Below are 15,805 nucleotides of genomic sequence, written 5' to 3' on the forward strand. Positions count from 1 at the left end.
GCAGCAGTAACAACGTGGAAAAATATGAAGGAACGGTGGGTTGTCGGGGTGATTTGGTTGTCTAAACTTTACTGGTTGGATCCTTCCTCTGTGTGTATGCATACCAGTCAGCTGCAATGAAATGTATAAGAAAATACCTATGATCAGCATTTTTTTCTTTGCTAATAAAATGTTTATACCCTACATTTTTGTGCGATAATACCAATGTTTTGCTGCGTCCCTTAAAAGACTGGAGACTGGTATCTGTGGTCAACAGCACAATTGACTGGATAGGAAAAAAAAAATGTGCTCGAAAAATATCGAAATATATTTTTTCTTTCCAGTTGTCAAACAATTTTTCAAATGAAACAATAATATACAGCGTGTGATACGGAGTGCTGGGCAGTGCTGGTAACAAAACATCTGTCCACACAGCTGTTACTGACCTGTCTTTGATCTTGTTGGTGCGCTCCACTGCGTCAATGTCCATGCGGATCTTGTACTTGACATGCGGCGGTACACTCGTGGTCCAGGGATACATGTCCATGAAGACCACGCCGGCCCAAAACTTGTTCTCCTCCAGCAGGTACAAGGCCTGATGGGTCATCTGGGACTCATCTGTGTAAGCCACAAACTTATCCAGGTTGATGCACTATAATCAGGGGAGAAGAGAGTGGTGTGGATTTGATGTCGGGAAGATGTTGTATGCTACCGCAGTTAGTAGAATGCCATTTGAACTGCGATGCTCTTCCACATGCTGTTTTGTGTATTAGATTAGGTGCATGTGGCATTTGCTCTATGGAGGACGCCACTGACCGGTCGCGCTGGCTATTTAACCACAATACTTTTTAAGTTCGGACCAAAATGTTTCGGTACTATTTACAGACGTCAACAAAAGATGGCATTGAATGCTTGGTCAGATTGTCTTGTTTACTTATTCCACTCAATTTGATTTAGCCAAAGTTCTTATATAATTGCAGGATTTTTTGGAGCCAACAATTTATAGTAATAATAATAATAACCGTACCCTTAGCATTACTTACTAAAATATACAAATATAAATATACTAGTCTGGTGCACACTCTTAGCTTAGACTTGCTGACACTGCTGTGATTAACCTCAGCACAGTCAATTTACCTCTAATGCTCTAATTTCTATTTGTTGTGGTTATTTAGGTTTGATTTCCTGTTATTATTTATTTATTTTAATTTCTCTACTTATCTGTACTACTACTGTCCTGCAATAACTGAATTTTAAATATAATATATCTGGTATATAGAATATATTTATATTCATATCAAATGAATCTTTACATTTGACACACTATGCTAATGTGCTGTAAACTAGAAGAAATACTTCATGAAAGACAGGTGTTGTAGAAAAATATATATATATAAATATATATATATATTTATATTCCTCAAACTAGGGTATAATTTAGGGTCTCCCAGATATTTTATTGGAACCAGAAATGTTTCAAAAAATACCTCTGTTGGTAATTTTATGAGTAGTTTTGTGAATTTCAATTTGCTCTTAACAGAACCATCTTTCACTGAGGCGATCTGGTGACATGGGAAAATCTGAGCTACTGCATTCATTCTACAGCGACAGACACAAACACGCACACACACACATACATACATGCAGGAAAGCAAACACATGAACACGTGCATCTAAACACACATGAACACAACTCCGTACACCTACACACTTACACACAAACAATTAGGTTCACTCTCTCACGCGCAAACACGCTCTCTCCCAATGAAACACGCATAATTGCCATGTGAACTCCCACCCTACACACACACACAGACAGACCGACACACACACACACACACACACACACACAAACGGTGCTCTCTAACCCCCACAACACCCCTGTGTACACCGTGTCTAATGTCTCCATTCACATTACTGTACAATACCCTGAGAGCGCTCAAAGAAAGAGGAGAGACCACTTCCCATTCATCTTTAAGGGACCATACATTCACAGCACAATAATGTTCACTCAGAGATGGGCTGAGAAGAAAGACCCTCTGATACACATGTTCCAATGGGATTTCACTGTGAGAAACATACCCCTGATGGAGCGAGAGGACCTAATGCTAACTGCAGCAGTAGTTATCCTATGGCCCGATGCTGGCAGCTATACCTAATTGGCTAAACTGCCTGGGTTTGTTTGTGGGGCTCTGAAGGGTCTGGATGCTGAACTTGGAGACAAAGGACAGATTGAGATGCCAGCACTGATAGCGCTCTCACCAAAACCGCAACCCCTGCCCCCTTTAAATCAGTCGCGAGAGGAGGGAGGGAAGGCGTGAAGGATGGATAGAGTGATTTGCCCTCTTTTATTTCGCAGGCGCAGGGGTCTGTTTCAATGCGGGGCCATGCACTAAAACCGCATTGAGCTCATAGGGGGGGTGACTCACTGCCACCTTCTCCCCACTTTATCACTGGCTCCACAATGAGAGCAAAGGCGGGGGGTGACAGCAGGCTTGTTCTCCCCACCTTTCAGCCTACAGGACGGGAAAGCGGCTCTATAGCAGAGCTAAGTGGCCTGATCTGTTTCAAAGGGGCCTGTCTGCAATCTCCTGGGAGCAGACCTGGAAGACTGATGCACCTGTCTGGAAAGCTGAGAGTTGGTCTTACAAAAAAACGCTGGACACTTAGTCCTGGGAATGTGCAACATTTGGCAAATAGTGACCATAGGGCAAAGAAGAAAAACAGACGGATAGATAAATAGATAGATAGACAGATCAGATCACAGAGACTATCTTGTGTTTCTTACCTCTCCATACTGGTTGAACATGCGTATGATCTGGTCGGTGATGTTAAAAATATTCCTCCAGTCAAAGTTGGGCATGTCCGCCTCCCTGTATTGCTCTGGGCCATTGTACAGGAAGTTAAGAATGTGTTTGGTGGTAAAGTCAGTGTCCACCAGACTATTGTCCATGAAGTGCATCACTGTCGGGTTTCTCAGCGTGTCCTGCAGCGATTGAGACAGAAACAAAGTGATTGCGTGTAATATAGACAAATTACATATGCAAGAACAAGTGCCATTCAGTTAGCTGAATATGTATGAAAAAAATGCCTTTGGGTTTCAAGTCATAACCATTATTATTTTTCAACAAAATTAATGCAATTTCAAAATATCAGAGTATTGCATGGTCAAACTGAATGCTAATTGTTTGCCTGCAGTCTTTAAATAGCACTGCAGCAGACAAGATTCTTCCAAGAATTTGTGGCTCGAATTTAACATAAATCCATCTAATCGATCGTTGTCCATGTGTTTACCATTGGTTGCTTCTAACACTGGTTATGTTAGAAGTGAGGCTTATTCTACTTTGGTGCTCATATGTTCTTTTGAATTGGAGCATCATAGTACATTTTAAATACTTTCAAAGGTATGCATCTGTGTGTATGCGCAGTATTCCTACCCTGATCATGTTCATCTGTAAACTGCTGTCGAAGAAAGTCCAGAGTTGAGGTCCCAACTCCTCCCAGGCCTTGGCCATGTTCTGCAACCTCTCTAGCTCCTCGAACGTTGTGTTGGCCTGCAACACACACACACACACACGAGCACAAATGTTTACTATATCAAGTCATTTTATGCTGATGTAAAGTTCACAGATTCTATAATTGTAGTACACCAGCAGTGAAGGAGCACAATCAACACATAACTCTGTTGACGTGTGCTGATAACGTTGATATTTTAACTGATTCGGATATTTCTATTGCATATAAATAGTGTCAACCAGATAACAGCAGTGAGAGCCATGAAACCTGATCTGAGCTCTAAACTGCAATACTCTTTAAACGCCATGGGTAGTAAACAAGTAAACAGTCACATTAGGCAATTTTTCTTCTCCGGAGCAGGTCGCTCAAATTCTCATTAAAAAACACTTGAGATTTGTTTTGTGTCGGGAACACTGAATGAGATGTGACAGACTGAAAAACATTCTGTTTTTGCTTTCATCACTGCACCCTCACATTCAGTTTATTGTTTAATTCTCCCCTCCTCTTCCCCTCCCTCACATTGCAGCAGATCCCCCCCCCCCCCCCCCCCCCCCCCCCCCAATCCCTCCACCCTCCTCTGCCTCGGTAGTCAGCTCATTCCTAAGAAGGGTGGGGGCTTGGAGTGGACGCATTAAAAAACAGATAGAGTGGTGAAAGAAATGGAGAAGGAGAGAAAAAAAAGTGAGCGTAGAGACAGAGAGGTGAGGGGTCGGGCTGGAGGTGGTCTCGCTTACTCTCTTTAATATCTTGTGGACGGCAGGGGAGTCGGGGGTGTACAGGATCTTTCCCATCAGCAGGGGCTTGACGGAATTCCACACAATTTTCGTGACAGGGTTGGACTCCAGGGTCTCCATCATGGCGTTGCAGGAGGGAGCTAATGGAAGAGCAATTGCAAAAACAGCAAGATTAGAAGAAGATGAAAATAGATTTAGTAAGAGATATAAAGCATCATATTGCTTTAGTAGCATTCAGATGCCATCAATAAAGTTACAGACAGCAGTCAAGTATGCTAAATTAGTTACCCAGCGCTTATCCAACAGCTTTATGGTGATTTACAGACTCTTATATGTTTTTTTCATATTGCATTGGAATGTATCACACTGCTGTGGCTCAGAATTCATTCAAAGAATGTATATATAATCCCACAAAGAAACATTGATACATTGATGACATATTGTGTCTGTTTGATGGATGGACTTGGATGGACTAAAAGAATTTACAAGACTTCTCATTGAAAAAAGCTTGTGTTGACCACAGACCTTATTTCAGGCATCTCACCAAAAGCCTATTCAAAAAACCCATCGACTTTGAGACGAGGGAACACGAAGTGCCAAAACGCTAACTCATTCCTGCACCACTCTATAGAAAAAAAGGTATACAGGATATTACATTTGCAAACTCTATCCTTCAAAGGATTGAATGATGAGATACCATTGCATGCCATGCTCCTAAAACTCTTATAGACCTTCTTATTGTACGTTCGAGATACAAGCAATGCATACGAGTACACAACTCTGAATGACTTATGAAAGCTGTAAGGCCGATGTTTTCCATCATCACAAATGCAATTTCTGGAAATATTATTGTAAATAGATTTAATTATGTATTGTGGTGTGTAGCTTGTTTGTTTTCATTTCCTAAAAATGGATCTTCACCTGTGCACACAGAATGGGCGTGTAAAACACTCTTGATAGAGATTCAGAGAGACTGAAACGATAGTATGATCAAAAAGTGTGCCTGATCTTCTTTTCATACATTGAGACTTTTACAGTTCAACACCTCTTCACTTACTGGCAGTGTCGTCGTAGACATAGTTGTGGTTCTTGGTTACATTGACTCCCAGAAACACCTTGTAGTTGTTGTCCTCATACCAGTTGAAGGACAGGACCCTGGAGCCGCCTCCCTCTGGGTATCCACAGAAGAGGCTCGACACGCTGGACATCAGCTGTGTGAATGAGGAGGGACCCCCGTTTTGAAACAGAGAGGAAACCGCCTTCAGGAGCTCCTGAGAACTCTTCCGTTCCATCAGCTGGAAAAAGTCAGAGATGGCCAGTTGAAAGAGAACCTCTGAGAGATCAATGTACAAATTGATTGTTAAATTGATACCGTTTTAAAACCTTCATTAGATCCAGCTATCGTCCATAACAACAGCATATGTTTCTTTTCAGGTTTGCCTTCTACCCTCATCCTTTTCTATGTGTGTCACACAGCCGTTTTAAAATATAGGTACAAACACAACACAGAAAACCAAATTCTTCTACAGCCTGCTAGCGGCTATTTGAAGTTGTACTTATGCAGAGCCCATTTTAGTTTAGCATGTTAGCATGAAATAATTGCTAATAAGACACAAAACCACAATTTAGGCTAATGGGATCATCAAGACATCTGCAGGTAAGATTCATCATAAGTGGACCCTGAATGTCTTCCCCGAATTTCATGGCAATCCATCCAATAGTTACTGAGATATTTCAGTCTGGACCAGAGTGGTGGATCAACTGACAGACTGATATAGCACGGCTGGAATATCTGTTTCAAACGTATGCTTTTTTTAAATCATATATCAAAAGTACAAAACAATTCCCTGCTCTTTTATCAACTGTCCTGATGTGGTAACACCAAAAAAGTCAGGAGCTACCACACTTTAAAATACAACTCTCAATACTCACTTCCAAAAAAGGATTTGACCCCAGTCTGATAAACAGTACCACACTAGCTAGGTTCTTAAGTGCCTTATCTTACCACCTTAACGTTCTTATTCTTTGACTCATGTCTGGTCATCAACTCTGCCAACCAGGGACAAGACACCATCCTATCTCCAACGGCATATCTAAATGTTGAGTATTACTATGACGCCTAAATAATTAGCTTCAAGCTATTTGACCTCTAGTCAGATAATTATCCACAGACCAGGGTTATTTATGTTCTTCATATTTGTTCGTACTGTGTGAATAGCATAGCATAAACCATCACTAGAAAACAATAGTTTGAAAGATAAGCAAACATGTTGGACGGACGCCTCTCCTCTCACATGGGCTAAATATCCTCCTATTGATTGAACAAAAATAGCTTCATCCAAGTGTATTTCTCCCCGGTACGCATCATTTCCTTTCTAAAGAAATAGCGAGGGGGCTGCCAATGATTTAGAGTTTTATGTTTGAGATGTTTTCGTCCTCAAATCTGAGAAATGACTGTTGCAAATCTTTAGATAATCTCTGGAGGGATCTGATTTTAGGTGGAGTGGAGTTCTTCCAGTAATATTTGTTCATAAGCCTTCATCTTTATTAGACTAGCGCTATAATCCCCTTACAATTTTAAATGAAGACGATATCGTAACATAATCAAAGTGGTTCCAGGGGTCAGTGATTAAAATGACTCATTGCCAACACTCAAAGCATCCTTTTACGGGTGAACATATACATGCACACACACACACATGCTAAAACACACTGCTGATTTATTTCGCTCTCACTCCATTTTCCTCCCTTTTCTTATTTATTATCTCACAGACAGACACACGCACACGCACACACGCACACGCACACACACACAGTAAATTGAAAGGAAGGAGAGGTGGGTAATGAGAGCATTTGGCTCGCCTTTCCGTCACCACAGTGATACAAAGGACCCACCTACAGGATGTGTCACCTCAGAGGAATGTCTCTCTCTCTCTCTCTCCCTCGAGCCCCCCACCCCGTCTCTCTCTCCCACACCCTGCCTAAGGTGATGATGGGATGCACTAGCCCCCGGGACATTCAGTGAACGTGCTGAAACACACAACACAATCCCAGTCATTCTGTCTCTGCATGTGTGCTCGTCTTAATTAGTATGTAACAATACTAACTGGTAGAAGAGCAATTTATAAAAGCACATACCAAGATTAATGGAAAAAAGTATCTATTTTATTCTATTTTTTTTTACGTCTATTCAATTCTATTCTATCCTGTTCTGTAAAATATGCTAGATTACATAATATCTATAGTATGTCTTTGCAATATCTGTTCAATTCTTTATTCCGACATTATATATTCAATTATATTCTGTTGTATATGTCTATTCAATTCTGTTTTATTGATCTACAATATCTATTCTTTTCTATTTATCTACATCTATTCTATGTTTTTATCTACATTATCTATTTTATTTATCTACAATAACTATTCTATTTATCTGCAATATCTATTTGGTTCTATTCTCTTCTGTTATTATATATCTAATATAATTATCATTAATATGTTATTATTATTCATAACATCTATTCTATTATCTGTCAAATCTATTCTATGCTATTTATCTACAATATTTTTTTACATTATATAACATTCCGCTACAGTATCTGCTGTATTCTCTTTTATCATATTTCATTTCTGTTCTATTTGATTCAGATTTCTTAAATAATAAATGTATGTAATAAATACATACAGTGATGAAGATACATGCACAACTACACACGTGAGACACAATCTGTATGTGCTAGCACACACACACACACACACACACACACACACACACACACACACACACACACACACACACACACACAAATATGCACGTTATAAACATGACGCACATACACATGTTCTTACACACATATCACATGAGCGTACAATGACACATCAGCGCTTGTACAGTTCACATGAAGGTTGTTAACACACACACACACACACACACACACACACACACACACACACACACACACGTTCACCCCACATTGTTGAGCCCATCACTCAGCCTCCTCTGTGAGCAATTCTCAAACTGGGAGCAGCGGAAGAGACGAGTTTCCTGCAGGGCTAAAAATATTGGTGCCTGAGGACTGAGTAGCCGGGAGTAAAAATGGATTGATGGTCTTTGGAGCACTTACAACTTGGACTTTCTCCGACGTCGCCTTGAGAACCCGACCCCAGAGGTGCAGGTCAATCCCCTCGGAGCTGCTGTACAAAACCTGAGGCATCTGGGCAAACAAAGTCACAAGATGTATCAGTCAAGTGAACAATATTCATCCAGTGTTTTAAAAATAAATAGAAGAGGTTGAACATAATTTGCTCTTTGTTCTTTTGTATCACAAACATCACTGCTCTGTAATGTCCCATGATCCCCTTAGACTGATAAACATTGATATCTTTCAAGAAACCTGTGAAAAAGTCCTGGAAACAGAGTTTCAAGAAATATTTGTTGCAAAGAGGAATCCATTTTCTTTACCCAGACTCACACTATCCATTCTGCCTTCTTTTTTTTGTCACACAATTTAGGTGTTGCCTGTATTTATTGAGGAAATGAACCTGTTTCAAACTTGAACTGTATCAGTTGTTCGATATCGAAACATACTTCCGCTAAAACTCCTTCAATGATTTTATCTTGAGAAACCATTAGCAGTAGGCGTTAAGAAAAGGCCTGGTCAGAGCAGAGTGGTGAGGGCTACGGAAACCCCGAATGCAAAGACAAACACGCACATGTGATATCCTTCCTCCTGCATTCCTCGCGCTTGCATTTCAATGAACGAAGGAAGGAGGGCGGCGGTGCAGGGGGGAAAGAGAGAAAGCGAGGGAATAGAAAGGGAGCGTGTTGAGAGGTGGATGGGAGAAGGGAGTCATGAGCGTAACTGCGTTTCAAGGCAGAGGTCACTGTTGTAATGGGCTTTAAACTTAACAGAGGTAATGGGTTAAATGCATAGATCCCCACTAAGATGCTACCGTAGTACAAACTAATGTTTACTGGATAAAGAGTCAAGAAACTTGTATAAATTGTCATATTTCTCTCATATTCACAGACAATGTTACCAATATGTGCACAGTAAATAAAAGATAGAATAACAATACCTCAACAATACTGCTAACTACAGCCTCAGAGTTTAATGCTGCATGTATGGTAGTGTTGCCTCATAGCTATTGAGCCAGATCTCATTATATTGTGATGGTGTTTTCTCCGCATTTCTATATTTTCCATACACAAATGTACAATTTTCTACCAAAGTTCCAGTTCAAAGTGGGCGGGTTTCCATTGGAAAAAGGGGATGTTACATAACTTGCCAATCAAAGGGTAGCAACACATCTAAATGAGAATCTGATGACAGTTGGTAGGTTGTTTAGCGGTTGTCAAACCGATACCTACACAGTCCTAATGAAGCTGTTTCTGAGTAGTAGACCGAACAATGTTTCTGTTGTTTTTTTTAACTTTACGTTTTCAGGAGCTTTACGTTTCCTTATAACAGTTGTAAACGTACAGTACTGTTCTGGGGAAGTACTGTTTAACTGCAAAAAACATTTAAAATATGTTTCAGCACAAGGTAGTTTCCAATTGCAAGTACATTTTTTCAATATAATATATTTTATATTGATTCATATTGTATAGGCTTCAGCCCTCAGTGACCCTAGAGAGGATAAGCAGGTACAAATAGTGAATGAGTAAATGGATATTACAGAAGAAAACAGCCAAAAAGGAACATTATGAAAAAAATAATCTCAGATAAGATGGATTTGCGAGAAGAACTAAATAAAAAATGGTAATAAAAATATTACCGAAAAGAGACTATAAAAAAAGAGAAATAAATAATTAAAAAAAATACAGAATGAAAAATGATTAAATAACTTTATAGTCATGCTAATCAAATCGTCAATCAATGTTGGTCATTTAGTCTATCCATCCAACATCCATGACATCAATCAAGACTGTGCCTCGTTTATGTAACTCCTGCAACTGCTCTAGTCGATTTACCTCAAAAAAGAGGTAACGTAAGACACTGCATTCCTTCCATGCGACTAACATATGTTGGTAATGCATTTATAGAAGAAGCAGCATCACGTCTTACAGAATAACTCACAGACTGTAGGCGGGGTCTAGCTAAGCCCATTAGAAAAACAGGCCAAGAGGGATAATGCCATCAGCTTTCACCTGACTCACCTGACATATATAGAAGAAATTAGAGGGTGTGAAGGGGAAACAAGATTAACATAGTACGGTTTGATGATGTATCTCATTTTCATAATGCTACTTTTCTTTTCTTTACTGTTCTATAAAGATACATCTACTTCTGAAAGGGGATATACTTTACAAATACATTAAATAAATGAAAAATGTCTTTCATTAATAGATTGATCTGTAACTTGTGGTGCCACGCAGAGGAAACAAAGAAAAGCTCTGCCTCCTCTATGTTTCTTGCATTTCGTAAATATATTTGAAACCATTTGAAGCCAATTTAGTCCCAAAATGAAGCCAGTGACTGAATGAACAGGTCTGGCAGAGCTAGCTAGAATCAGCCACTTGGCCTCACATGCCGTCCTGGCATCACCAGCAGCGCTACAATGGAACAATGAGCTACCAACACATTTGCGGTCACAAGAAAGTACACAATCCAGAATGTTTGGTCGCGCTGATATGGAAACAATATCACAGTATCAAGCTGACTACACTATTTTACTAGAGCAGTGGGGAGAAACAGTTCTATGACGGTGAGTGGGGAATGTAAATGTACCTGGTGACACAGCGTCTAAAGAAATATGAAGGGACTTCCAAGTCTTGTGATAATTCACATTTTTTCTTATAGTCAAGAAATCCCATTAAAAAGACCAAAACCAACAATGACTTTTCTGTGTATCCAAAGACAGATATATCTCATTGTGCTGTGCCATGGAGCTTTGATTGTTGTCCAAAGATTATTTTAAAAACTGGGTGAGCACGCACACACACTGGATTGTATTCTTACTCAATCTCACATAGACCGTCCTGCTGCCAGGAGTACTAGCTAGTACACCATACATGTATCAATTTGAATCAAATGCATCCTTCAGAGGATCTCTGGCCGGAAACAATGACTACCATGTCAACAAGGAAAGTAAAAACAGGGAGGAAAGGATGTATTTAAGGAACAACATCCACGTTACAGCAGGAAGCTATGAAGAGCATCAGAAATACAGGCTAATGTAGAAAAATTTGACTGACAGGTATAATATGAATATACAATTATTGAATGCCATACCACTGTTTATTTATTCATTCGACTCTGACATATTGGCATAAAAAAAGCACAACTCACCAGTTTGAAGATTTTGAAGAAGTCCAGGTTAGCATAGAGGATGTCCTCTATCTTCTGCAGGCTTTGCTGGCTGAGCGCACACATGGCGTTGCGAACCCCGTGGAGCCCCATGCGACTGGGGAAGATGATGAAGCGCTCCAGCAGAGCCTGGCTGCAGGCTATGTCTTTCAGCTGCAGGTTTGGGATACCAAAGGCAAACTGGGAAACGTGAAAATAAAAGGAATGCTTGATTTATTGTGGGATATATCTAAAAGAATCCTCATTTATTGTTACAAGCACCTCTTATTATTGATTTTAAACCACAGAAAAATATCTAAGTTATTCAATATGGTTTTGATATAGGCCAAGAGGACCTAATATCAGTCAAAGCTTGAACTTTTCCCATTCATCCCTCCAAATGGCACCTGTTCTAGTCGTATTTCTGCATTGACGAGCTGGTAGACAATAGACTCAGAGAGGCCAGCGTTTCGCAAAAGGAAGGCCGTCAGAACCTCGTCATCCTTCAGAATATCATTTATCTTCAGCCCACGGCCTACAAGAAACATCAAAAGCAGAGAGAGTGAAAGGTTAGAACCACTAAAGGCCACATTGACCCGACCAGCACTGGACTACACAGAGGAAATGATTCACAGCGAGAAAGATTGGCAGCGATATTCAGAATGTTTCAGGGAAAGTCCAGTGAGCAAGAGGATGTGGGATCGTACGCATATCCCTGCCAAAAAATGTTTAGTACATTTAAATTGGAGTAATATTAAAAACAACCTTTATAATGTGAGCCTTCAGGTCAAGTCATGACCAATCCTGTGCATATGAGTCACCACAATAACGTGAATATTACCAGGGAACGAGACGTCCAACAGAATAACAGGGAAAAGAGAGATTTTACACCTCTATCCTGGATATTGCAGTCACGTGCTTTTAGTAGTTACCCAAACATTAACACAAATGTATAAAGTTTACGTCCACCACTTCATCCATATCCAAAATCTGACAATTCAAGTACTGGTGAAAGATTAATGCTAATGTACACAGACTAATTTAGCTAAATGCGTCATAGAAATGAGACATCTAAAGTCAAAGGGAGGCTTTTTAAAACGGATGAGAAAGGTGGAGCTCTGACAAACACAAGACACGAAACACCAACAGAAAGAGGATGTGCAGAAAACAACAAGATCTAAAGGTTAAGATCAAAGTGATGCTACCGTTTCCTGAGAGGGTACGGTAAGAGTTTGTAATAACTTTAAAAGAAAATCACCCTTTTAAAAGGAAAAGTATGTCCACAATTGGTTTCAAAATCTTGTCCAGAAAGCTACAATCATAGACAGCTGACGTGTGTCTGATTACAGTGTTGAGAGAGAAAAAAAACGACTTTTACTTGCCATTTCACTTGAAAGGGAAGTGCTGCTGTCTGAACCATTTCTCACATTTGCGCTTTACCTGACACCACAGATGGGTTGTTGCGTAACGTCTCCATGAAGTTTGAGAAGGACGACATATCATGCCAAAGACGGCCGATCTGCTGGACCTCCGTCTCATCGAGCAGAAGCTCCTGGGCATCAACATAGAACCGGGCCAATCTAGAGCAAGCCAAGAAACACACTGAATCAGTCTAATTTATCAACTGTAATCAACAATGTGATTATTGAACACAAACATAAGTAAATGAAAAAGGGCACTGTGGAGGTTTACAAGGTTAGAGGGCTGTGGTTAGGCTTACACCGAGTTATTATAGTTGGAGACAACGCCTGGAGACTCTCCCCTGGTTGGATATCTGAAACAGGGGTTGTTGACGTTGCAGAAGATGCCCTGGATCCAGGGCAGAATCCCGGCTGAAGGCATGGCCTTGTTGGGGAAATGACCTGAAGAAACAGAAATCACAATGTGAATGTGAGGGCAGGGGAAGTGAATTTAAAAGAGCTGCCAAAAGGTAAAGATGCGTTATTCTCCCCATGAAAGGAAAAGCTCACTCGAGGCGGCCCATTTATTTTATTCAGTTTTACAGAATTTCATTAAACAGAGCCACTAAAATAGCTCGTTATTGAAGAGTTGTTCTTTTTACATTCATGTTGTTGGTACAGTGGATTGGCCTTCCTCAGCCACACCAGACCAATGAACAACAACACTGGCCAGCAGATCTCAATCAGGAAGCGGACCTGTACAGAAACAAGTAAAGTGGGAGTTACTGTATGTACACAAAGACAAATTGGAACACTTGTACAATCTAATCGGACACGACGGCCCTGGAACACATTCTACCAGTCTGAAGACTTTATTATAAGGCTGTTAGAAGGTGTTGCTGTATTTGTTTTGCATTATGCTGAATAGTGTTTCTAAGGTCATACACATGATAATACCTTCTGTCTCTTGCGGAGGGTCCAGTTTTTCCACAGTAACAGGCGGATTTGAGAGCCTGTCTTCATTGCTCCGCAGCTTTACCCCTTCGGTCATCAGACTGTGACAAACCTGCAGATACGCAACTCCATCAGTGGCACTCACGGAGACACTGGACCATCTACTGTAGGTACGATCAGTGAGCCAAGCAGAGACCCAGGACTACAGTTATTGGGTCTGGTCTTGAGACCGCTGGAATTTAGTTTTTGACCTGACTTTTGCTTAATTCTCTGAAACATTTTAACGTGTAATATTTTCCACGGTCGACCAGTTTGTTTTTGTTTTGTTGTTGCTTTTTTTAGTCTGTTTTCACAGTCTCCAAAAAAACTTGGATGATTTTAATGTAACGGCATATCTACATATCTATAGATCAAGCCTTTGATCTATGGATTACTCTTTTCTCAGTCACATACATCATTGTTGATCTTCAAATGCACTGACTTTGCTCTGGCTTTGACCCGAGCTTGACTCTACCTGGTCTTCGCATTAACTTGGATTTGTGGATTTAAGTAAGGTGGTCTTGACTACAACCTTGGAAAGACCATATTTCAAACCACTTGGAAAGCGTACACCCAGCTGAAGTGCTCCTGAGCGAAGCACTGACAGCTTTAAGGTTTGTCGTGTAGGCATGTTGACAAAAGGAGGGGATTTTTCTACACGTTGGTAAAACAAAGTCACAAATATTAAAATATATAGTCCAACAACGTTCTTAGCAACATAGAAACACAAGTTGGTATGCGATTGATGAATCCAATTTGTACCCTGCTCTATCATACAAGCTTAATTCCAAAAGACAAAATCATTTTGGGACTGAACACTGATAAAAAAACAAACCATAAACACGTCATGTGCAGACGAGCTCAGAGAATGTCGGACATGAGTAATTTGCTCAGAGTGACATGTCCAATAGATTACCTCAGACTGGCCAACTGAGGATGCAGGGACATAAATACTTGTCTAGAACAACAAGAGGACAAAGACTGTGAGACTAAAACGGGAGACTGAAGGGTATCATTACCGTCCGACTACTCTGAAATCACCTTATTGCTCAAACAGTAATTACACATAGCAGGACTTCCTTCCAGAAACGTGGAGAAATTGTTTTCGCATTGAAAAACTGCTGCATGTTTAAGTAACAGATACAAGAAGCCATGAGGGTAAACACATCATAAAAGAGCATGTACCAGGATCTCCGTTTTCACACCTTTACATTATGTTTGACTAGAAGCATTCGGAGAAACTAATTAGCAACCACATACCTGTCAGCTCTTACGTGATCTTGCAACACATCCTATTTTGTCAACAAAAAGAACAAAGCAGTTCCTTACCTCTTATGGAATGATATAAAAGTCGTACGACATCGAGAGAAACCGGTTCACAGACCAGCTGATGTAGTGGAAACACATTAAGTAAGGTAGAAGAGCTCCGTATGAGTCCTCGCTGCCCACTCTCTCTCTCTCTCTCTCTCTCCCCCCTGCCTGCAGGTCAGCAGCACTCCTAATCTGATTGCTCTAATCTCCCAGCTCAACATGGGTAAGCAGAAAAAAAAGACAACAGTCAACCATTTTGAGGCAGAATTAGGGGGGATATCTGCTAGAGAGGATACTGGCGGAGAGAAATACAGTCCTGCGGTGGAGAGGGGTCACAGGTTTGATCACAATAGGAGCCAAAGTGAACATCAAAGTGTCTATGAGCAGGATTCATCTGTTATTGTCACTCTGCAAGACAGTCTCAACACCTACAAAATAAATCTGAGTTTTGACTTAGTCACATATGAGTACGTGAGTACGTACGTACGTACGTACTGTCGTTCGTGTCTGAAATGCCTCACGCCTCTCTGGGCAGCTGGACGGGGTGGAGCAGGTGACATGGGTAATCACGTTTGGAGAATTT

General features: G+C 40.5%; 1 protein-coding gene across 1 annotated transcript in view; it reads right to left on the reverse strand.

Annotated features, from left to right (window-relative positions):
• The window catches only part of LOC306706251 (retinal-specific phospholipid-transporting ATPase ABCA4-like), a gene marked incomplete at its 5' end in the record, with an annotated part of 33,898 nt that extends 19,957 nt beyond the window's left edge, over window positions 1–13,941 (reverse strand). The window contains 12 exons of the mRNA XM_079173250.1: window positions 426–631; window positions 2,768–2,965; window positions 3,417–3,533; window positions 4,230–4,369; window positions 5,287–5,524; window positions 8,354–8,443; window positions 11,522–11,719; window positions 11,926–12,053; window positions 12,959–13,098; window positions 13,239–13,380; window positions 13,581–13,674; window positions 13,876–13,941. Coding sequence (XP_079029376.1) covers window positions 426–631; window positions 2,768–2,965; window positions 3,417–3,533; window positions 4,230–4,369; window positions 5,287–5,524; window positions 8,354–8,443; window positions 11,522–11,719; window positions 11,926–12,053; window positions 12,959–13,098; window positions 13,239–13,380; window positions 13,581–13,674; window positions 13,876–13,941 — 1,757 coding nt within the window. The remainder of the gene's footprint in view (window positions 1–425; window positions 632–2,767; window positions 2,966–3,416; window positions 3,534–4,229; window positions 4,370–5,286; window positions 5,525–8,353; window positions 8,444–11,521; window positions 11,720–11,925; window positions 12,054–12,958; window positions 13,099–13,238; window positions 13,381–13,580; window positions 13,675–13,875) is intronic.
• Between the last annotated feature and the right edge of the window lie 1,864 nt (window positions 13,942–15,805).

This window comes from Pholis gunnellus (assembly GCF_910591455.1).
Source record: "Pholis gunnellus genome assembly, chromosome: 14".
Taxonomy (NCBI): Eukaryota; Metazoa; Chordata; class Actinopteri; order Perciformes; family Pholidae; genus Pholis; species Pholis gunnellus.